Below are 23,948 nucleotides of genomic sequence, written 5' to 3'. Positions count from 1 at the left end.
AACGATAAAGGAAAGCAAATGCTAATAGTAATACACTCAGATTGATACTGTGTGCAAAACCGGAGATTTGTCAATTTGTTTATTGTCCTTACACATTTTTTGCGCTAGTTAGTTCTGTTGCTGCCATTCCCTCTTTCCATATTCTTTTCCCTTTTTAATTATCTTCCCAGGACCTTGGGCAGCAGCTCAATTCCAACATTCAATTCTGTGAGAGATTACATTTTGACACGGCTCAGTCATATTATTTGATTTCAATTTCATAGTAAATGTGGAAACAGCCCAGCAGCCCTAGTCATGAATATGGTGCAGGTTGGATGCATAATGCACTGGGTTTTTGGGGGTTTTTTTCAGAGGAGTTTAAGCAAAGGGGGATAAATAAATTGTGAAAAAATATGACTTGGCCTGCCTGTGAAAAGTGCTGGTGTTGTGCCCGGTCACTTCTGGAGCATCTCCTGTGATTCATTTTCTATCCTGCCCTTGTTTTTGCTCATGAATAGCAAGCAGATATGGATTACTGAATAAAAACGACATCCTAAATTGACATGCCAAGGTGGCTGCTTTATAATAAATGTTTTGTGTCCTAATATATTCCTGTCAGTCAATGACAATTGGTAATGTGGTATCAGCAGGTTATGAATGTAACGCCTCTCTGTTGTTCCCTCAGAGATATAATTCAATGAGCAGTGAAGTGGCATTTTATCAGTTTTTCTTTTTAGATGACTGAGTCTGCTGCTTTACTCACTGTTGCAAAAGTCACAGGATACAGACGAGCAGTGCAGAGTACAAAAACAAGACAGAATTATGCAAGAGGGTTTAGATTAGAACAGGAGGATGTTAAATAGAGCTAAAGCCACAGAGGTGACTATCAGCCACAAGCTATCTTTAACCAGCCGTGTCTCCTTGAAATGATGTTTATGTACAACTTATTTGAAACAGAAAATATGTTTTGAGGGAGACATAAAGCCGAGCAAACTCTGTTTTCTATTACCTTAATAAGGTAATGTTGGTAATTAACATAGGTGGCAAGAAGTGTTGCTACTGAGCGTTTCAGCAAATCATTTACAGACAATGTGTTTCAGTTGTTTTCTGCCAGAACAGGCAATTTTGCAATAGCTTCAACTTGTTCTGACAACAGAATTATTTTCTTATTGCCTTTTAATTAACATTCAACTAAAATCACAGTCTTTGCCTGAACTTAACAAAAGTACATTTGTTGCCTAAACTTAAGATAAGAGTCTGGACGCAAACCGGGATTCTGATGTCAAGGTCCTGCACTTCCTTGTGAAGCCTGAATTGTGTTGCCACAACAGCATTATTAATAAGGCAGTTAAGTAACATACCAACACAATTACCACCGGGCACCTTCTCTCCTTCTCTCTCTCTGTTTTATTCTATTACTGCATCTTGCTAACTCGGCCATTCTGGATGTCACTAACTCGGCTTCTTCTCCAGAGCCTTTGTGCTCCACTGTCTCTCAGATTAACTCATATCGCAGCGGTGCCTGGATAGCGTGACGTGTGGTTGTGCTGCTGCCGTGGTCCTGCCAGATGCCTCCTGCTGCTGCTGCCATCATTAGTCATTAGTCATACTTCTACTGTTATTATACACATATGACTATTGTCACACATGTATACTGCCAGATATTAATACATACTTTCAACATATTGTACCACAGTAGCCAGAACTATAACTATAATATTATTACTTTCAATAATGTTGTTGTAAGCTACTGTCATTACCTGCATCTCTCTCTCTCTCTCTCTCTCTCTCTCTCTCTCTCTCTCTCTCTCTCTCTCTCTCTCTCTGTCTCTCTGTCTCATTGTGTCATGCGGATTACTGTTAATTTATTATGCTGATCTGTTCTGTACGACATCTATTGCACGTCTGTCCATCCTGGAAGAGGGATCCCTCCTCAGTTGCTCTTCCTGAGGTTTCTACCATTTTTTTTCCCCATTAAAGGGGTTTTTTTGGGGAGTTTTTCCTTATCCGCTGTGAGGGTCCAAAGGACAGAGGGATGTCGTATGCTGTAAAGCCCTGTGAGGCAAATTGTGATTTGTGATATTGGGCTTTATAAATAAAATTGAATTGAATTGAATTGAATTACAGGGGTGGTTTTAGAACAACACAAGCTGCTGTAAGAAAGAATGCAACTTTTTATTTGCAACCAGAAATAATTAAAAACCCTGTGGTTGGATTTTAAAATTTCTGACTATATTATATATTATATAATATATTTCTGACTTCTATAAACAAAATGTTATGTAATCAAAATAATTTATTAGAAGGTATGATCGCATACAGTTTCCACATATACGGGGTATACAAAAATATCATTACACTTGAGCATCACAATATTAGTGTTATGATACTGTATTGATTCTCTAAAACACTATCAAATGTAATCAGTAATTTACTTGCAAAGATTCGCTGTGGTGGCACATTTTGTTTAAAGCTCTGACCACTGGATCCTTCAGTGTTGTAATCTATCTTCAGCCATTTGATTCCTCCACTGTAACATCACAACATATTGTTAGCATAAACATAAACAGTCTAAAAGAACATAAACATAAACAGCAAAGAACACAGGCTTGTGATACAGGCATAAAGGGCTCACCACTAGTATTGACAGTTTTCCTAAAATTTGATTTCTAAAAAATCACAATAAATGGCAATATATTAAATTGTGATTTGTATTGTATCAGCAGGTTCTTGCCAATACACAACCCAAATGTACAGGCTTAAAAAATATAATAAATAATGTGTTAATCTCAGTATTCTGCCAGCCAATACAGCACAGGTGTAGTAGTGATATGAGCCTTGTTTTGGTCAGCATTGTACGTTAAAACGGTGCCAGACTAATTTGCACATTGGCATTACAAAATACAGACAGGAGATAGTTGTTTTCAACCTGGGGGTCAAGACCTCACATGGGTCACAAGATAGGTTCGCAAGGTGGATAGAAAAAAAAACATATTTCTGCCACACTGATTATGTGTTTTGCCAGACTTTTCTCTAATCTTCTCATCTGTGATCGCTTGATAGCAAAAGGACAAGAGGGATTCATGTACTGACATGCGCTGCTCTGTCATAGGCATCTGTGATCATATGGCGTTCTTTGATCAGTATGCAGCTAATCATAGTTGATGTTTGGCTCTGTGTCGTAAATCAATTAATTTGATTTGATTAAATCCTCTCTGTGTTTCCCCTATAGATGGCTGGGACAAATTCACCCACCCCTACACCAAGAAAGAATTTGGCAAGTGGGAACTGATTCTACCGCCCAAGCATGACAAGTCTCCAGCTGTGGATCATCAAACCAAACTCAAGGTAGAGAACAAAACATCTTCATGCTTATTTTCACGCCCTCAGTGTGTGTCATCTTGCCACGGTGGTATGGTGACTTGTAACTGTAATGTGCGAGGGAGATTCCCTGTCATGTGTGGCGTCTTATGAACCAAGTGAAATCCTGGCGTGTCGCCGTCAACAACATGTCATACTCACAGTGCGCAGAAGGGAGATTACTGTATGTACACAATCTGCACAGTGGAGGGTAGATACACCTGAGGAGCCCAACTGATGGCTTTTATTTCAGCTCCTGTCTGCGGCAGGTGTCCCTCAGGACATTGCGTCGTGTTTGTCTGTGCAAAACACACCCAGCAGTGGGTGTACATGATTGGTTTTTAGCTCTAGTAAATAATTCATCAGGGTTAAATGCAAAAGATGCACCTCCCATTATGCATTGTCTCCCAAGCAAGCAGCGAGGATGAGAAATAATCCTGAAATGAGATGCCAGGCGTGGAATGGATGGCATCGTGGCGCCACTCTCCTTGGGACCGGGTCATCGTTGGCACGCTCCTGCGCCCTGGACAGGCTGCCCGGCTCCCATTGTCAGCGGAGGTCAGTCTAAGGACGATAAGAAGCAGATGGAAAAGCTGGCACCTGGCCTTTCCTTGTGCACCCCTGCTGCCTATGAATGGCTGTCTTGCTGTGAGCTCCACTTTAGAATTAGTTCCACAGCACTCCCTCGTGGAAGCACAAGCCTAGCTTCAATCACTCTCATGTAGAGCAGCTTGCCCTTCTATCCCCTTTGTTCAGGGCCCAATTTGTCTCCATAAACAAGCAGTGTCCTTTTGTGGGTACAGTATTTACAATGAGCTCTTTATGTTGAGAGGATGCAAGACTTTAGAGAAATGAGCCGAGGTGTTATCTAAGCGATCAAGCGCCCACTTGTTTTTATCCACACCTAACTTCTCGCATATTGCCTGGCTCCTAGTTGTTTTTCCTGTTCATGCACCCCCTCAGCCTGCCCAACAGTCTGATTTTTCTTTAATATTCCTAATGCTGGCCAATTTGTCTGAAGGACCACCGCTCTGTCAGGCTGTATGCCAGTCCATTTATCCAACTATCTTTTCCTAATCCTATAAACTGTGAAGCATGTCATAAGGGGAGCCAGGCAGCTAACCCCCAGGTGGCCTGGCCATAATGAAAAAACCCCAGAGGGGGGTCTGGCCAACGGCTCGCAGGCAGGTGGCATTTGAACAGTCATTACTTCACAACAGTAGCCAGAATTAGTTGGGTTCTAATGCCTGTTTCTGCAGGGGACAAAACAGGGTGAACACATACTGTGGGTAACACTACAGGATCGATTTTCTTGGTGGGTTTTTCCAACTCACACGCTGGCTTTCTCCTTTCTTATTTGACTGATGGAGGCAAAGTAACTTTTCAGTTAGATTTCCAAACTATACTTATTTGACCCCCTTCCAATCCTGAATTGCAGACATAATAGATGAAAGGCAAAGGATAATGATTTAGATTTCCTATTTTTCTAAATTGCTCCCTGGCTCAAATCCCCTCTTAAGACTAGCCAGCGAGTGGCTGTGTTAAAATCAACAGAGGAGTTGCACCCCTTTACAAAAATAAAACACAGCATAATTACCATTGAATCCAGATTCACCACAACAAGTATTCTGGTCAATACTGTAGCGTTTTGTCCTCCACAGCATATTATGTCTTCAGTGCTTCCTTGGAGCACAGTATAATGGATTTAAAGCTGTGAGTTTTGCATTGGAGAGCAGGGAGCTGCTTTCCGGAAGGGTGGTGGTTTTCATGTTGACACATTGAAAAATGTTTGGTTTATTGGTTGAACAATCTGCACCATCTTTTCTGTGTAATGGATGGGGAGTAACTGCACAGTTTTATGATGTAAGCATTTCATGGCTGGAAGATGTAAATAAATGCTGACTTTAAAATTGCATACGTGCAGGGACAGAAACATGCAGGAGCCACGGAAGACCTGGAAGCCTCTGTTGATTTGTGGCCAGGCCTCTTACACATGAGGATTGATATACCTGGTTAATTCTGTTCCTTTTTTGCAGTGATGTTTTCATTCTTGCAGCATTTTTTCCCCTTTTATTTTCATTACCATTATCCTTTATTCCTCCTATCTGTAGGTTTTTAATTGAGATTTCCAGTTTCCAGTAGTGTGTATCGTGTGGTCCATATCCTGTCTGCTTATTAGACAATGTGTGTTTCTCCTTCCTCTCAGCTGATGTAAAGTGCTTGTCCTGTCTTTTGAATGCCCTCTCTCTATGTCATTGTTTAAGTGCCCTTGCAATAACATAACACTCGTTTATCTGTTGTTCCCAGGTGGTAGTTCATACCAAGGAGGGTGAACGGCTGTACCGGATCTCACCCTGGGCAAAGTATGTGACCAGGGAGGAGAAGTCTGTCATCTATGACTGGGTTCACTGGGACCCCCCCCAGCCCTACATTGTAAGTTATTATTTTGTTATGTTTTATTTCAATATTGTATTCCAAAACTGGTAAAAAATGGTCAAAAAATAATAATAATTCAAAAATCTTGGTGAAAATTGGATATGAACACTTGTGTTGTTCAATCATTCATTCATTTTTTTTCATTTTTTGTCATTGGAAACATTTTCTGAGCTGCCAGCATTACAAGAGGGCCTTGTTTAATGTAAACAGTGATGCCCTGTGTCTTTATGTGGCAGCCATTCTTGGAACCAATTGGCTGTATTCGGCGTCTGACTTCCAGCAGACAGCAATACAGCCTCTGGGGGCAGACCCCCGATTTTTTGGCATTGCAGTTTGATGAGTTTGATGTGGGCGGAGGAGGCGAATTTCCATTTCTGACTTCCGTTTATATATAAGTAAATATGCTGAACCATTGCGATGGATTCAGAGTTTGCAGTGACGCCAATTATGTTCACTGCACGGAGTGTTTAATCTGGCAACAACTGCAGCCGGCTCAAACGTGATTGGTCAATATTACGCGGACTACAAACAGCCTAGCACCGGAAACCAGGGCTCTTCCGCTCTTCTTCCGGAGGCAAGATCTCTGGGGTTTGCCTACAGACTCTACATTCACTGAATGTAGAGTCTGTATATGGAGACTATGTGGCAGCAAACGCTACAAATTGTTAGATTTGGTTTTAGATGCCAGGGAAGGTCATATTGAGGTGAAAAACAGATCAGATTTTTTGTTTTGTGTGAAAACATTGGGGCTTAATTTTAAAAACCTCATCACAACTCTCATTGTTTGATAGTTAATAAAGCATAAAATGATTAAAAAGAAAATGTTTCATCAGGCTAAACGCCTCTGTTATGTCTCTAAAATGACAATATATTGTATTTTTTTCAGTGTCAGCTCTTAAAATAACCTCCCGTATCCTGGTCCTTCCATCACTGCTTTGATTTCTTGCAGTGTGAAACATACAGTTTCATTTGGAATCAGCTTTACGTCTCACATCCACAGCCATTGTGGCCATTCTTAGTGTGGGTGCTTGATGCTAAGAGGGTCTGAATGTGTCTCAATGCTACTTGACGCCCTCAGCACAAGTGTGCACAAGCAAAACAATAAGAGGCTATTAAAGACCACCTTGCTTTCTTTATCGCTTGTTATTTGGCACCATTTTAATTAGTGGAGCACTCTTACTGGCAGTATACTCGCTTTATTTACAAGTGGCTCAATCATGTACTTCAAACAGTGGGTTCACATGGCCTGGTGGGTAGCCATCAGGAAATTTATTCTATGTATGAAACAAATCCCTTCCCCATTGTGTAACAGGGACAGTGTGAATCATAGATCATTTAATGTTTAACAAATGTTGTGCAGGGCCATTGTTAGCCTCTGTGGTAAGACATTGATGCAGAGACCCACACTGTGTCTTTGGCCTTGTGGCTCATAATTACTCACCAAATGTAATATATTTTTAGTAATTTTCAGGAATAAGTGCTGCTGTGATTTTCTGTCTAATTTTGGTTTCCTCTCCAGCAAACCAACCCTCGGCCAAAGAAGCCTAAGAGCCTGAGAATATATGAGGCCCACGTGGGCATAGCTTCACCTGAGGGAAAGGTCGCCTCATACACCAACTTCACATACAACGTGTTGCCTCGTATAAAAGACCTGGGTAAGACATGAGGCAACATGAGATTGTTCTTCCCCCCTTTTGGCGTCCCTCTTATTTTGCTGGCTAAAGTGCACAGCAATCTTCCTGCTGTGATCCTTTTCACCTAAGTGTCAGTAAGGGCTTTTGTTGACTCAACTTGAGAACATTTTATATCTTCTTCAGCCAAGACCAGTGAGGAAGTGAAGTATTTAGGTGATGTTTATATACCTCCCTACACATCAAATCAGAGTCAGCAGTGTGGCTGGAAAAAACACCAGTTGAAGGGTTCAAAATGCATTTTTTCTAACTGCCAGTGTCCTGTGCCATCTATGTCGACACTGGTCCATAACTGCTCCTCCAGTAGCAGTATTTTCAGTGGCAGACCTGTCACACCCCCTCTGCACAAAGCCACATCAGCAAGTCAACATCCTGTTTACTGGCATGACCTGAAGGGATCACTGATTGTTGGACAGTGTTTTGTAAAGAGGGCTCCACAGCACAAGTCACACACCACACAGCAGTTATGGATCCAAAACAGACAACTTATTTCCATTTCCATGATTTTGAATCAGGCAGCCAATAAAAGAGAGAAACTATTTTACAGCTCCTTGTATCATTCAGAAAAACAATACAGACTTGGACTTAGGGCTAGACCAGGGGTCTGCAACCTTTGCCATTAAAAGAGCCATTTTTGACCAAAAATAATTTGAAAAAATCTGTGTGGAGCTGCTAAACATGTTTGAGCCTTATAATCAAGGTAAATAGCCTATTAAGTCTAAATTAGTGTATACTTATGGTCTAAATAAGCATTTGTTAATATGTTTTACCACAAGGTGGCCACTGTGCAGGGCACTATTAATAATTATCTGGTACTTAAATTTTGCAGAGCTGGCAGTGAGAGCAAACAAATCTGTCCACGCACTACTACATTCTCTATTTTATTCAATTTACTTTTTTGGATTTGGCATCCATAGCTAACCAGCCACTGCTATCGAGGTTCAGCAACATTTGGATTCATAGAATGAATTTCCATAGACTTCTTTTCTCAAAGGCTCAAGGAGCCACTGGACAGGGGCTAAAGAGCCACATGTGGCTCCGGAGCCACAGGTTGCCTACCCCTGGGCTAGACGATACGACCTCAAATTTATATAACCATAAATTGTCACAGTTAGTTTCAAATCAATATATTTAACAGTAAATATTCTTTATACCATTTTACAGTACAGACTCACTTCTGAATTGTTTGTTCAGATTAGTTCAGTATAACCCTCAGAGAATTTGGCTGTCTGGACTTGACTGTGGGCTTATTGATTAGTTGAACTGCTAGTTAAATGTCACTGCCTGTTGCAGCTATTCTCAGTTTAACTATGTAGGATGCAGACAATTTATTTAACAGATATGATATGAGTCAGCTTGGAATGGCAAAAGATCTATGTCTGGAAGCTAATAAATTCAGTTTAGCACTGCCTTGCTTTTACTTGTACATGCACAGATGGAACCATGTAATTTTTCCATACTTGAATTCCATATGATTTAAAAGAAAAAAAAAAAGATTTAAAAATAAAAATCTGTTGACTGTGATCATGGTACTTCAAACAATATTTATATCATCTTTGTGAAAGTAGTATAGCAGACAGAGGACTTGAAATTATCTTGAAATTATGTTTGAATTGGAATTTAAGATGATTTTAATTTGCTTCCCCTGTGCATTTAAAATAATTGAAGAGGCAAATGACTAGTTGAGGAGCAGTTTGCACGGCAACAGGACATTTAAAAACATTAAATCATTCATTTTTAATCACAGTGAAAATTGTCAGTACTATTGAGTGCAAGGGCCAATCCCAATTCTCTTCCTTTAACCTTACCCCTTGGCTGGAAAACTCGCCTGGCTGGATAGTTTTGCAATGCATCCTGGGAAATTCAATCTTCCCCTCAGTTGAGATGGGTTCATAAGTGTGCATCACAAGACCCTTCAAATTAAGTGGGGATTTAAGGGGCTGAAAAGCACTTCCCTAAAGTTTGGGACACCCTAGCCCTTCGTGGGAACATGCAAAAACAAGGGCTAGGGCCAATTTTGAGGGGAGCTGTGAGTATTGGGACAGACCCTAAGTGTTTGCTATGCTTGCGGCACAACTTTGTGGATGGCTATACCAGCTCACCTGTCAGTCCAACACAAAATGTATTTCTTTTAATATGCCTTACAAAAAAGTCTATTTGTAGTTGGTCTATAGACCAGAAATATGCCTTGCCATGATGAAAATTAATCCAACGTAGTATAATGGTTATCAAGTCTCATCCAAAACCACACACACTAAATTGTGAACACTTTTCCTGATGATGGCCCTGTGTGTAATCTTATCACATCACTCTTTTTTGAAAAAACAAAACAACAAAAAGAAATAGAAATAATGTTGAGGATTTAACTTTGCAACGAGTAATTTTGAACAATTGTTAAATGACATCTGTTTTCATTCATTATTGCATTTCAGGGCTGGAGGATGGTGTCAACATTACTGCTTGCAGCTATGATTAAGATTAGTTACACTCTAAAGAAATATCACTGTGATTTGACTTGTGACTCGCGTCTTATGTGGTCTCATTACACGTTTGACTCATTAACTGTGATGTGTGATTCATTTTCATAATAACTCGACTTATAATAAAGAGCTAGATTTAAATGTGCCTTTAACCTGAAGGAAAATATCCCTGTCTTGGTTTGCAGTTCTGCTCATATGAGATGTGGCATTATTTTGCATTTAAATACAGCCTGCTGCACTGACATTATTAAAAGGCACAGATATGACTGGCACAGCAAACCAGGAGCAATCTGATAAATGCTGTTTCCTTGGTTGTGTCATCCTGTTTAGTGGGAAAGGAAACTGCCAGAGTAAATGCTGTCAAAGAATCTACCTGCAGCAGCTGAGGGAATCTACACAATAGGATTCTCCAGGAGGCTAAACTCCACCGTCTCTAGTGATGGCTGCCTTTGCCTGCCATTTCATTTTCTTGACTGTGGAGAGAGTGTATATATAAATATAAAAAAGAGAAACTTCCTCTCACCCCAGTGCTTTGTCACACTCCTTCAGAAGCCAAAGTTTTTTTTTCTCTCCCTCTCTCTAGCCTGAAAAGAAGCAGCGATATAAATAAATAAATGTGCTCCACACAACAGTGAGAAACCGCAGGGCCTCCCTCTGGAGTGCTCAGTGGCAGTTAAAACGCCTGTTGTTCTCTTATTCATAGAAGCAGTTTTCGTAGGTCGTTTTGAAATGTTGTACATGACCTCCTGACTCTGATAGCTGGTGTTTCCCTGTAGCCGCAGCTTGTCTTTAGGATACCAGAGCTTGTGTCAAAAAGGAAATGCCTGGAGCTCACATATACAGTACAGTGTGACTGACACAGGTCAAATAGTATTGAGTCGTGATGTTTCCAGATGCTTTCTGAAGCACACAAATGTGGCCCAACATGAGAACAGTAGAGGCTGTTTGGATGATGGTGTCGGTTTTTAAACACACCTTGCACCTTTTATCCTGTGTGGCCAACCAACCCCACACATCATAAGAATTATTTTCATTTTGATTGATCTTTGGGTTATGATCTAAGCAGCTGCTGTTATTTTAAGAGAAATCATGAGAGAAGATAGTACTACCTCCAGTTAATGCAGAAAAATGAGGCTATCCAAATAGACTAGATGTAAAGCTCTTACGTATTAAACTAGATGTAAAGCCATATGTATTAAACACACTTTTTTCTTATTATGCATAATTTAGTGGTTAACCATCAGCTAATATCTGAAATATTTGCATCAGTTAGACAAAGTCAGATCAGTAATATGGTAGGACATCTTTAGACACATAAAATTCAGAAAAATCTTTTCGATATACATGAATGTATTTTTTTTTCTGCTCTCTGGTACACAGGATATAACTGTATCCAGCTGATGGCTATCATGGAGCATGCCTACTATGCAAGCTTTGGATATCAGATCACAAGTTTCTTTGCTGCCTCCAGGTAAATGCTTTTCAATTTCAGAGTATGATTTATGTATTTTGTACAAACTTGTGGCAAAGGTGTCATGTGAAAAAAAATCAGCATAAATCATTTAAAGTTTTAATCTCTATGGTTTTATATTTATTCATAGTTGAGTTTTTTCAACATTAGTCATTCAGTCCATTTGCATTTTGTAATTACCTGTCTGTATCAAAGTGTCATTGTTAGTGGCAGGGTCTGCCATTTTTTGTGCTCGAATCAAGTGATTCAGAAGAAACAATGCATGCACAAATGGAAAGCAATGTGGAAGACGAAAGCCAGTATACATTTTACGTTATGTGGAAAGTAACATTCAATCATTAGTCTAGTGTTACCATGCCAGACGACACTTTTTACAGACATCTTTAGTCTTCTTTACTGAAACAACATGACACAATGAATGCTTTCAGCCCCACCAGTACTGACATCTTAAAGATTATGACTTGAAGGCCTGTTTTTCATTTAGTGTTTCACGTGACATTTTCACCACTTTACCTGTCACTCATACTATCTGCTTTTTAATACAAATAGTTTTTAGAGAAATTGTGTTTATTGTAAGGGCTGAATGAATAACTTCACATGATTCTGAGGACAAAACTGAGCGAGCAACATCCGGCTTCATAGAAATAGTCACCTCAAATCAAGGTTAGGAAGTCTGACACCAGCAATAATCTCTCTGTAAATACATTTGCTGTTAATCCAGAGAGTGGAGGGAGCCGTAGATAAAGGTGGACTAGTCGGAGTATTTATCTTCTTTCAGAGATCCCTCCTTCCTTGCTTAGAGTAGAGCGTAAACCCAAAGTGTAATGTATATAGTGTAATTTCACCCATGATTGATCTCTCAGTGTCATTTAAAACCTGAGCAGTCGAATACCGGGAAGCGGGGTATAATACTGTTGCTATGTGTCCTGTTTTGCAAGGAAGCTGATATAATGATAGCTGGAAGGACAGACAGGACGTTATGGGACAATATGAGGAGTGTACACAAAGATATGCATGTGTTTGTATATGGAGGTGTGTATACATACATACACACAGTTACTCTGTGGAGTGTCCAGTGAGATCTACATTGTCTTCCTCTTTATGGCTCTGTAAATGGTACTTTCTGAAGAACAATATGAATTCAGTGTGTGTTCCTGCACCTTCTCTTAAATGTTAGGCCTGTTGTCACTGGGATGCTAATTTAAGAAAAAAAACAAACAAACTCAAAGCCAAGGACATTTTTGTTCATGGTCATCACCTTGTGCAAGTCACGGACCAGGTTTATTTTTAGGAGAGGAGGCGAGTTAAGGTCTAGTATTTCAGCTAGGCATTAGATATAGACTGAGAAGTTTATTGTTGTGAGGACCGTTGGTCCATTTTTCCTCTAAGTGTAATTTTAAGGATTTAGATTCAAGGTTAACATTGGGCTCTGGGAATATTTGAGTTGAGTTTAGAGCATGAAATGGAAAGGGTTTAGGACTCATACAAATTTGTGTTCATGTGTGTATTTATAGTCGGTACGGTACCCCAGATGAGCTGAAGCAGCTGATAGATGTGGCTCATTCGATGGGCATCGTGGTGCTCTTGGATGTTGTTCACAGCCACGCCTCCAAGAACACCGAAGACGGCCTGAACCACTTTGATGGCTCCGACTCGTGTTTCTTCCATGCTCCACCCAGAGGGGAGCACAGCCTGTGGGACAGCCGCCTTTTCAACTACTCCAGGTACCCTCTGTCTGGTTCCACTGTGAACTTCTGTACCTCATCTCCATGTTTGCATACATTCATCACTTTTCTGTGTTCTTTATGTGTGGATTTGGCTTACATGCATAAATGGTGCAGTCAATGAAAGGGTGTATATTTAAAGATAAATTAGATATTAGATAGGTTTATCAAGACTGAAAGACACGTTTCTACACTGTGTCACATCAAGACAGATAGACTGTTTCTTTTCAGAATAAAAGTTGACCATAAAGATTACTGGCATCAAAATAGGTTGTGCAATGATGTGGAACATATGGTTGCAGCAGTTAAAAAAGGATCTTATTCATCGCTAACAACTGATTGTGAGGTCTTTTTTAGATGTAGTGTGAGCTTCAGAGGGCATAAATAATACAGAAAGATGTGCAATGTAATTAAATAACAATACGATTACTTCCTGTTCTAAAGTAGTAGTGCAAATGTACCTTCTCTTTATTTAGTGATACTAACAGTAGATCTGCATCAAACCAGTACAGTGAGACTTCTTAACTTTGGTCATTGACTTTATGCTACTGTAATTTTATTGTAATTAAATCCAACATTACATTTTTTTTCTGATCCTTTTAGCGCCTTTCATGATGTAAAAGCAAGGAATGGCCTACCAATTACTAAAATTTTAATTCAACGTTATGCTTTATCTGTGGAGATTAAAAGCTGCATTTAAATATTAAATTTGATACTAAGCCCGAGAAGGAGATTTTAAAGCAGCCACAGCTGCATCAGATATGTAAACATTTACCTTTGAAATCAAGGCCGATAAATGAGCCCTATGGTCTTAGCGGTTCTGGATTTAATAAAAAAAATATATAAGCAACATATGAAGAGGTTGATAAATGAGGCCAAATGGGAGCTGACAAACCATTCTGTATATTCTCTCTGAGTATCTGATACAGCATGATGTGCTGAAGGTCAAAAGCAAGACATGATCTCAAAATGACAGATTACATCTCTCACCATAATGGCCACGCAGTCAGGTTCGCTGTTAATCTGATATTCCTGAGGCGTAGAACAGGCCATTAATGGTGAATGTAAGTTTCCTCAAATGCTCTTGATTTTACCTTTTACACATTTGGCCGGACAGGTGTTGAATTTTAATGTATTATGAGTAATGATTTGATGTTACAGTGTTGGCAGGCTTTGGTAATGTTCATATTTTCAGCTAATTACAAAAGTGTGAGGGAAAAACATGAAAGGCCTGAAGACGGCAGGCTCTGCTGGTGCTTAGAGTACACCAAAACTATTGATTGGTGTTGTTGTAGGCCCTGTTAATTAAGTGTCTCTCCTCTTGCCTCTGTACCCAGAAAATGATCCCAGCGCACATTAAAGAGGAGCAGGCACTGTTGAGTCTATCAAACGCTTTTTTTGAACTCGCTTTTAATAAGTGTGTGTCAGTGTGCAGCAGTTTCCAATACATTATACAATGTTTAGTGTCAGACATGGGGGCTATAATAAGAGAACAAGGTTCTTCTTTCATTACTTATTGAACTCTCCTCATATCCGAAGCACTCATTAGACACGGTGCAGACATATGCCACGACTGGGAGGCATATGAGGAGTCATTTGTAAAAGCCCAAAGGAGCTCCGCAATGTCATAGTCGGTTCATTTGTCTTCTCTGCCTCTCACAGGTTGTTTGGACGTGTCATTTGTGTCAAGCTTTTCTGCTACTCCCTTTGGAAGGAAATGAACCTCAGAGGCTAGCTGCGATCCTAATGTGAAACACAGCCTGTTTTTAATCAAGCAGCCCTATCAGCCATCACAGTCTGACCATGATGTTCTTATTAGGTTGACAGAAGCTGACTGATACTGGCTATCAGAGCAAAGATATATTTTCCTCGTTGCTGCCTCTTCTGCTCTGCTTCCACTTCTGCATCTTTATCAAAGGGCACTTTTTTTTTAGTTTGTATGTGTTTTTCTTCAACTTTTCCTCATAAAACATTCAGCTCAGACTGAAGAGAATGCTGTTTAGATGGATACCTGCTATCCAGTTGTTAACTTGAGTTGCCTCCGAGTCAAATGTGTCTGCATTACGCTTACTGCAGACGCTTGCCCTTGTTGACACATCAGGAGGTTCTGGCATCTCTTTAATGAAAGTAGCTTATACTTGTACTTATTAAATACTTGAATTGGGTGAATAATTTGAGTATAATGAAGGAAAGGTAATACATTCTTTGCCTGAACCTTTGCTTTGAGCTTAAATATTCTAAATGCCCTCGAAACATCAAAGGATATTTTGCTTGTATATCAACTGACCTTCTGATAAAGACGTTTTAAACTCCGAAACTTATCAGGATGTCAGTTTATGTGAATTTACAAGGTGATGCACCTGACACTCAACTTCTCTTGATGTGATAAGCCGAAAAGAACGAGGGCATATCTGCATTATTTGTTCGCTGCTGTTTCCTTCATGAACCTTTTCAAAGACGCCAAAGTCACCTTGAGACGGTGACCGAGTGAATAGAGCCCGTGGTTCAGCGTGTAGGGGGTTGGCAGCAAGAGAAGCCGAGCCTTTTTGCAGATCAGGGCCTTCAGATGTGAGAGTTCTAAGAAGCTTGATGTGGGCTTGTTCTGTAATCCCCCCACCTCTCTCCGGATCATTTGCATCCATTTTTCATCAATCTTTGTGTGAATTCTTAAGATATGAAAAATAGGCCCAGGGCCAGGCTTTTGAAAACTCTTTTTAACTCTTCTCCACGTTCTCATGCTGAGAGATCGGCCCTGTGTTTGAGGACTATGGAGCAATAATTCTCTCTTTGACAAGATTATTCTATGCGTGTCTTTTTATGACGTTCAAATATTTGTTAATGATGTGTGGATGGGGTAATATAAATAGTGAATATTTCTGTGCCTCTGTACCGCCGTTGATCCTAAATGAATGAAGACAAAAGATAGCTTATAGACATTCACTAAATGAGATTAGCACTGCTTGGATTGTAAGTGTATTCTACAGTATGAGAGCTCAAATAAAGCAGCATCATATAATTTAGGCTCTCTGATGTATAATATGGTGCTAAATCCATTGATCAAGGTATGCTTTTATAATCCATGCAACCCTACTGTCACTCCTATAAAAATTAGCTTTGCCGTATAGGTTTTATTACTACAAGCTACTGTCATGTATAAAATTGCAGTCTTTGTTTCACAGTACAGTTGCACATGCTGTTTTTTTAATGAGAACATATTATGGAAGAGATATTTTTTCTGAGGCATGACTTCTGACAGTGTGAGATGTGTCTCCATTTTTATTATCAGCTGTTGGACTTACAGTGTGCCAGCTTCCTTAAACTGTTAAATTCTAAAATAACAGAACTGTACACAAGGGAAGACATGTAGGGAAGCAAAGAATCATCCTGCTGATAAATGGCAGGTTTTTATTTTAAAGAAACAGAGCAGAAACCATCACAAAAGAAACCCCAAGAAAATCGATCTCAATCTCCCTTTGGAGCATTTATGTTTTTACATACTTGGGCCAACTTTTGAGAATATTGGGGCCTGGCTACTGTCTGATCAATCAATAAACTCACACTTGAAATGTCAGCTCAGTCCATATTCAGTCATTTCGGTATTTAGTACTCATGAGTTATTTCCCCCGCCCCATCAAGTCACACAGCAAGGGGGGAAAGCTGTTTTTCCCCTCTGGTGAGCTCCAGCTAATGAGCTCAGCTTAGCTGTAGGTGTGCATGGTGGCTGGTTGGAGCTGCCTGTAGTGCTTCCAGTAGGTGCTGGATGGAGCCAGTGGGTCGGAACATAGCAGCTCTGCACCCCCATGCCCCTCAGCCCCTTAAAACTATCTGACAAATAGCAAAAAAAAGTACCATGGCAGAAATATGTGCAAAGAGCTTTCTGTTAGCAGTTAGATGTTTTCATGTGAAATGAGATGAATAATATGCCTCTTAAATACCCATTTTATAATGTCAATTGCGGGGAAAACACATTTTTAAGTGTTAACAGCAAATTGAATTATGAGGCAATGAACTCAGAATCATTTTTTTTTCCAGTGGCAAGAGATGTTTATCAAGAGCCAAAGTAGAGTCAGTCGATAACTCATTCAGACTTAATGTTGCTCTTTCACATGATTCTGAGACTTGATTATTTACTTAGTATTAAAAGATTTCTAAGCTTTGCTATATTTGCTATTGAATCTTTTATTTACAACTAAACTGAGCTAGCAAACATTTTTGTAACTGGCCTGGAATTCCATACCAATAGCTTCTCTGCATATGACGTGATACATCGGTGCGCTGTTCAGTTGGAGGGCAGGCAATTGGAGGCAAAGACTACCAGCACTGCACAAATGCCTATGATTTGCGCTTTCTATGGCTGTTCCAATCGATCCAATTGTACAAAAACAAGGGCCATTTTAAGTCTCGAAAACACTAGGTCATGACAAAAAGGCGAGAATTGGGAAAAAAAAAGATTATTTTGGGGTGTTTTGCCTTTAATTGATAGGAAAGTTAAGCGTGAAACAAGGAGAGAGAAAGAAAGGGAACAACATGCAGCAAAGGGCTGCAGGCTGGAATCAAACCCGGGTTGCTGCGGCAAGGACAGAGCCTTGTACATGGGGTGCCTGCTCTATTCACTAAACCGCCGACGCCCCGACTTCTGTCCACATTAATTGGCCTACAGTGTAATGTTGGGAGGACAAGGTTATTTGTAACAACAGTTGTGTCCACAACTGGCAAATTGTTCAAGTTGTGAGAAAAATCACTTTCCTCTGTTTTGTGTGGATTAAGTCCAACACGAGTTTCAATTTTCTGACAATACATGCTGTCTGCAATCTGATATTCCTTCAGCTAAGCCCGTACAGCTTCACCCTCGCTTTAAGACTGACTGCCAGGTTCTGGCCCACCTCTTTTGTAAATGACTATGTGGGTTGCACATTGCAACATATGATGGTGATGCTAGCCAGCTAGCTAGCTCACTATACAGCTAAGATTTTGGAGACATGCCTATTATTTACTTGGTTCCTTTATCAGAATGGCCGTACCGTTTAGATAACTTTGGTCATTATTCATGTGAACATACACACACCTTCAGAGATATCCTGCCACTACTAAAATTGTGGTCCACTGGAGAAAAACTCCAATGTGGGAGAATTGGCCTGCCACACTGCAATTGAATTCTGAAAGGCAGCAAGTACAAGGTGATGCTAATTACAGGTTGCCAAACATACAAACAGTCTCACAAGCAGCAGAATATCCCTCCCAGGATGCCAAGCAAAAGTAGCTAGCTGCCAGGCAGCCTAAAGAATGCCAGACAAATGGTAGATATCTGACACAAAGCAAAGCAGTACAGGGACAGTCTGTCAGGCAGCTAGATGAGAGTTTACCCTGCGAGGCAGCCAGCATCACCATACTGCTTGGAGGGCGGCTTAACAATGTGGTACCAAGTATAAAGACGCATATCTTACACATGATGTCCAGCAGAGAGCATGTATTTGCATTTTACAACACACTCAGTTGTGATTGGCTAATTGAACCCTGTTTTACTGGACACCGACTTACCTGATGATGAGAGGATGTGACAGCTAAACATAATCAACGTGTCTACCATTAGTCACAAAAGTAATAGAAAATACATTTTACAACATCAGCAAGTCATATCCTTCAAGCATCTGCAGCGCATATGTGTATTTAATGTACCCACAGGCTGGATGAATACTTCCGTGATTGAATAAATAAATAAATCAAGCCTCAACCTAGAAATGTGAATTTATTGCAGATGTCAGTCTTGTCAGCATCTCTGTCCTGGACGCAATAATGGCTTCAGGGATTGGAGAAAAGTTTGAAATGCGTTAAATGAGGCACCTTATTTGTCCTTTTTGGTCCAACAAATGCACACCATCCATCAGGCTGTCGAGCATCGTTGTTTGAGCATCACACTTCTCGTGGAATGACCTGTCAGCTTCTTAAATTTATTTGGTCTTATCTGCAGCTTACCTGTGATGTTGTGAAAACAGGGACTTAAATCTTTCTTTCTGCCATCATGACAAGTTGCCTTGACCCCTTATGCAAAATTTACTTCTAGAAACACAGCATGTTTCGATTTGCTCGCTACAGAACACAAATACCATAATATGGGTCACAGTCATGTTCAGCTGGAGGAGGAAATAAGCTCTGATAAGGAGCAACTAAGCATGAAGCTGATGCGGGAAAAAAGTCTGTTATTTGAATTGACTTGTAGTGACTTTTGTAGCTGTGCTTTCTTGCAGGTAAAACAACAACATATGATAGATTATCTTATCTTACTCTACAAGCAGCAATATTAAAGCTCTACTCTATTATTGCTCCCTAACCAGGTTTCACTGTCATTGCTGAGCTTTAGCATGAGGACAGTGTAATATGCAATTTGCTTTTGTATTAACACCACAGGCCGAGTGATAACTTCATTGAACTGCATAGATAAGCAGTGTATTGCATCAGGTATAGAGATCTAACTTTCCCACTGTAATTGGACTTGATGATGAATGGCATTGTGGGTCCTAATGTGGCAGTATGGTTTCATCTTGGGCCTCTGGCTCTCACTGGCTATTATCTCCATCCCGTGAGGATACATTGTGTCTGAGCCTTTGTTGGCTCTGCGCAGTGGAGTGGAGGACCTAATCTATTTATCACAGGGTCTGCGTGACCACCCAGCCAGGCTGCTATATCGGATCATACCAGGCTCCCATGTGCTCTTCCTCAAGGGAAGGGGGGAGCACCGATGTAACATGCAGCTTCACACCTGTCAAACAGTGCTGAGGTTGGTCATCCCTGAGGAATGGAGCATAGAGGGCAACGCATTTAAATGTATTTTTGTGTCATGGCTTACTTGGCCAAAGAAAACTGGGATTTTGTCTTTTGCCATAAGGGATGTAATCCTCAGTATTTAGTGTTGGAACATTAAGGGGGTGAATTTAAAGTTGAGGTATTATTGAGAACAAGAATTGTATGGTGTTTGGATGGATTTTTGTAGTTTGAGATGTTACTGGAGCGTTGTTGAAGCATGAATCTGGGACTCCTCGCTGCTTCACCAACTTTTTGACATGATGAAATTGCATCATTGAAGCAAAAAATGTTGAACTGCCCCTCAGTGTGGTGTCAGAGCTGAAAAAAAAACAAAAACAAATGAAATTCAATATCAGACTGTTCTAATTCAAGGTCTGAATCAGGTTTGTAAACTGCTGCTGTAGACAGAGAGAGCTGAAGAGAAATCTGAATTTGCCAGTTGTGTTCCAGAAGTAAGAAAACCTTAATCAATATCACATTTACATTTTTGATAATGCAAATTACTAAAAAATTAGCCTTATTGTATAATTTTGTTAAAAAACATGTTTTTGGTTCAGTCCATTTGTCTAGACAGGGGCTGTAAATATTTAAATGTTTCTGTTTTTGTCGCATTTAATGAGCACAATTTCCCATAAGCCCAACACCATTGTAAGTAAGATATGTTACCCCTCCCTTCCAAATTTCTATAAGGTAAGGAGACAAGGCCTGCACTACAGCCAGCCAATGATTTCATAGACATACCATAGATACCAGGTATCAAGAAATATGTTAGTTTTCTAGGCATGGTTACATCCAGGTACACTTGATACACATCATTACAACCATTGTTGGAGCTGAGTGTACAGAAAGCATCAGAGTTGTGGATTTCAGCCTAAGCAGAGGCAGCAGCTCACATTTAATCAGTGTCATGGATGTGTCATTCGCTTCACATCCACTGTGCTTTATTGCTGCTTTCGAGCATGGCATCCATGTGTACAATGTTTCATTTGGTGCTCATTACGCACACCCCATAGAGACAACCAAATCTTTAGTTTGAACCGACGTTTCCATGGCAACACGCCACTGAATGGGAATAGGTGATGTGCGTAGTGTACTTTGCCTTGAGTGGCTGCTCAGATCCAGATGACTCTCCCATCACTCAGTCAGGAACGGGGGCTGGGGCCATTTATGGAATCCACCTCCTCCAGCCTCAGCACAGTCCAGCCAACAGGCATGGAGAACATTTTCATGCTTTATAGTACACCATGGGCAACAAAATCCAGCTACAAGTTATGTTTTCATATTCATTTGTTGGTTTTCCCCTTTTTTGTGGAGTATTTGCCCTCTTGCTTGTAGTACAGAGGAGCTTGTCATACCTTGAAGATGCAAGCCAAAGCGAGTAGACATATACATGATTTATTTCCTCCTCAGGAGAGGGAACTCAATTCCCCTGCATGGTGTTTGTTTGCCCAAGTGTAGCATGAAATCCTATCAGTTCAAATACACAGGGATGTGCCTGGCTATACTAAATGCTTGCCCAGTGGTCATGCAGGTGGTCTGATGGAAATCAGAAAATTTCACTGTGAACTGTAAGCCACTGATTTCTCATCCTGACAACTGGATACGTGAAAGACAGCGTCCCCTCCATGGTGTAGTTAATGAAAACACCATCTCCTGTCACTGACACTCCATCTCCAACATAATGGAGCTTTGGTTATCAATATGTGAATGTCCTGTAGCAGTGAAAATTAATCTCTGGTGCCTAAAGTGCATGATGAGATGTGTGAATAATTCACAGCTTCTTGTTTATCTGACCTTGAATGTGTGTGTCTTTGTGTGTGTCTGTGTGTCTGTGTGTGTGTTGCTAGCTGGGAAGTGCTGCGGTTCCTGCTGTCAAACCTGCGCTGGTGGATGGAGGAGTACCGCTTTGACGGCTTCAGATTTGATGGCGTTACCTCTATGCTGTATCATCACCATGGCATGGGTAAGGCTGGTTTGTGTGCTACCCATATTTTAGGACTTGGTTGTGTTTGTAAAGCATGTCATCCTCCTCTCCTTTGAAACCCACAGTGCAGTATGCGCCACAGACTCCAGAAGCTTAGATAATAAGGCCAGTAGGAGTTTTCTTGAGGGGCCTGACTGATCCTAGCCATCATGTGGTGAAATTTTTGATCTAAAAAGCTTGTTTCAATTAAAAAACATAAGGCAACAACAGTGTTACTGTTGCCTAATTAATTAACCTGTTTCTAAATATGAAAATGTTGAAAAAGCCTGGGATGAAAAACATTTTCCAGATTATGTTTTATGAATAAGTGTAGTTGAGTGAAACACTAAAAAGTTAAGTACTCAGAGGCAAAACAGTCACTCTACTGGAGGGGGACTGGTTGACAAAACATGTTCCTCTACAGTATTTCAAATTAGGACAGCCTTGTGGGAAATGTGTTTAATTTTACGTGGTACAATGTTGTCTGATTAGATGAATTTTAGCAAGTATTCAGTGAAGAGAGCCAATTAAACCAAGCAATGATTTCATGCTTTTCAGTGGTTCAAAAGTTGTTGGCAGTAATGTCTTAAGAAACATAGCAATGCACCAGGGAAAGATGGGGTAGAAGAAGATGATTGGTTAATGTCATAGACAATATAAAATAAAGGGCCTAGCCACCATGACGTCACCCATTGGTTTGTGGACTGCTGTCCTGAAGCCTTGTGTTCGGCATTTTGGCCATCACCATCTTGAGTCTTTGGTGCCAGGAGTAACCATATGTGGATGAGCTGTGGAGGAGCAAGGGATGGATCGGACTCATTGACTGTGGTGACGCCTTGCAGACAGACTGTTACTCAAGCAGTCACACCGTTAAATATGCATGGCTTTAAACCTTAATAACATGTACATGGTGAGTTGTACACCCTCTGTGCAGTTGTCGTGAATGTTGAAATTAGCGAAAGTAACCACAAGAATGTAAACATGTTTATTTCTGCTGTCAAGTTGGGCATTTTAACATTGATGTCTGCAAGGCCTGACTTGCTTTTAAAGCCAGCCTCAAGTGGCCATTCAGGGAAAACGCCTAAAAAAAAAAAGTATTTTAATCAAAAATATTGTGGGGCCAAAAACAAACAAAGAGGGGTAAAAATATCTACATTATCCGCATAGCAGTCTGTAATATGTACATTATATTATTATGAATCTTTCTGAATATTGCGTAAATACTGGTTTGTGCTACAATCTCTAAAGTGGCATCTCACTTTGTAGTTAATGTACTTGCAGATAATGAATCAACAACAGTTGTCTCTGTACTAGTTTCTGTGAGCCATATTACATTTATGTCTCTATGTCAAGGACTGTTCAGAAAGAAAAATATGTAGTAAAACAGCAGCAGCACTTAAAAAAAAAACAAGGTATGAAAGATTTTAGAAGTCTGGGTGGAAAACATGGTGAGTGTTGACTGTGTGGGTGTTTACTCCTCAGGCACAGGCTTCTCAGGGGACTACAGCGAGTACTTTGGCCTACAGGTGGATGAAGACTCTTTGGTTTACCTGATGCTTGCCAATCACATTGTCCATACCCTTTATCCTGACTGCATCACTGTTGCAGAGGTAAAAACACACTCTACAACACACCTTCAGCTTTGCCTTACTTTGCAATGACACTGCCCTTAGCTGTTATTAATTAAAAGCACTTATTAGTTAGGCATAGCTTACTTGCGTATTCATTGGTGTAATTAAGAAGTAATGCAAAAGGAAATTGGATGTCACTCTTTTTTGGCCTGTGGTATAGGATTTTCAGCCCTTAATATGCGAGTTGTGGAGTGGTATTGATGCGATCTAGGCTGACTACTGGGAATGAAACCTGTGCACACAAAGAGAAAATGTGATATGAAATAGTGTGACTTCTCTGCAGGATGTGTCGGGGATGCCTGCTCTCTGCAGAGGTGTGGAGGAGGGAGGGCTTGGTTTTGATTACCGGCTGGCTATGGCCATTCCTGACAAGTGGATTCAGGTAAGATGATTTACTTCTTTTTAATGTACC

At 40.3% G+C, this 23,948-nt stretch overlaps 1 protein-coding gene across 1 annotated transcript in view; it reads left to right on the top strand.

The window, feature by feature from the left end:
• The window catches only part of gbe1b (glucan (1,4-alpha-), branching enzyme 1b), an 86,988-nt gene that overhangs the window by 14,545 nt on the left and 48,495 nt on the right, over nt 1-23,948 (top strand). The window contains exons 3-10 of the mRNA XM_033631368.2: nt 3,212-3,327; nt 5,647-5,772; nt 7,295-7,430; nt 11,327-11,417; nt 12,932-13,141; nt 21,790-21,905; nt 23,388-23,515; nt 23,820-23,918. Coding sequence (XP_033487259.1) covers nt 3,212-3,327; nt 5,647-5,772; nt 7,295-7,430; nt 11,327-11,417; nt 12,932-13,141; nt 21,790-21,905; nt 23,388-23,515; nt 23,820-23,918 — 1,022 coding nt within the window. The remainder of the gene's footprint in view (nt 1-3,211; nt 3,328-5,646; nt 5,773-7,294; nt 7,431-11,326; nt 11,418-12,931; nt 13,142-21,789; nt 21,906-23,387; nt 23,516-23,819; nt 23,919-23,948) is intronic.

This window comes from Epinephelus lanceolatus, chromosome 4 (genome assembly GCF_041903045.1).
Source record: "Epinephelus lanceolatus isolate andai-2023 chromosome 4, ASM4190304v1, whole genome shotgun sequence".
In the NCBI taxonomy this organism is placed as follows: Eukaryota; Metazoa; Chordata; class Actinopteri; order Perciformes; family Serranidae; genus Epinephelus; species Epinephelus lanceolatus.
The sequence above is the reverse complement of the archived record's forward strand: the minus strand, read 5'-3'. Positions and strand labels throughout refer to the sequence as shown.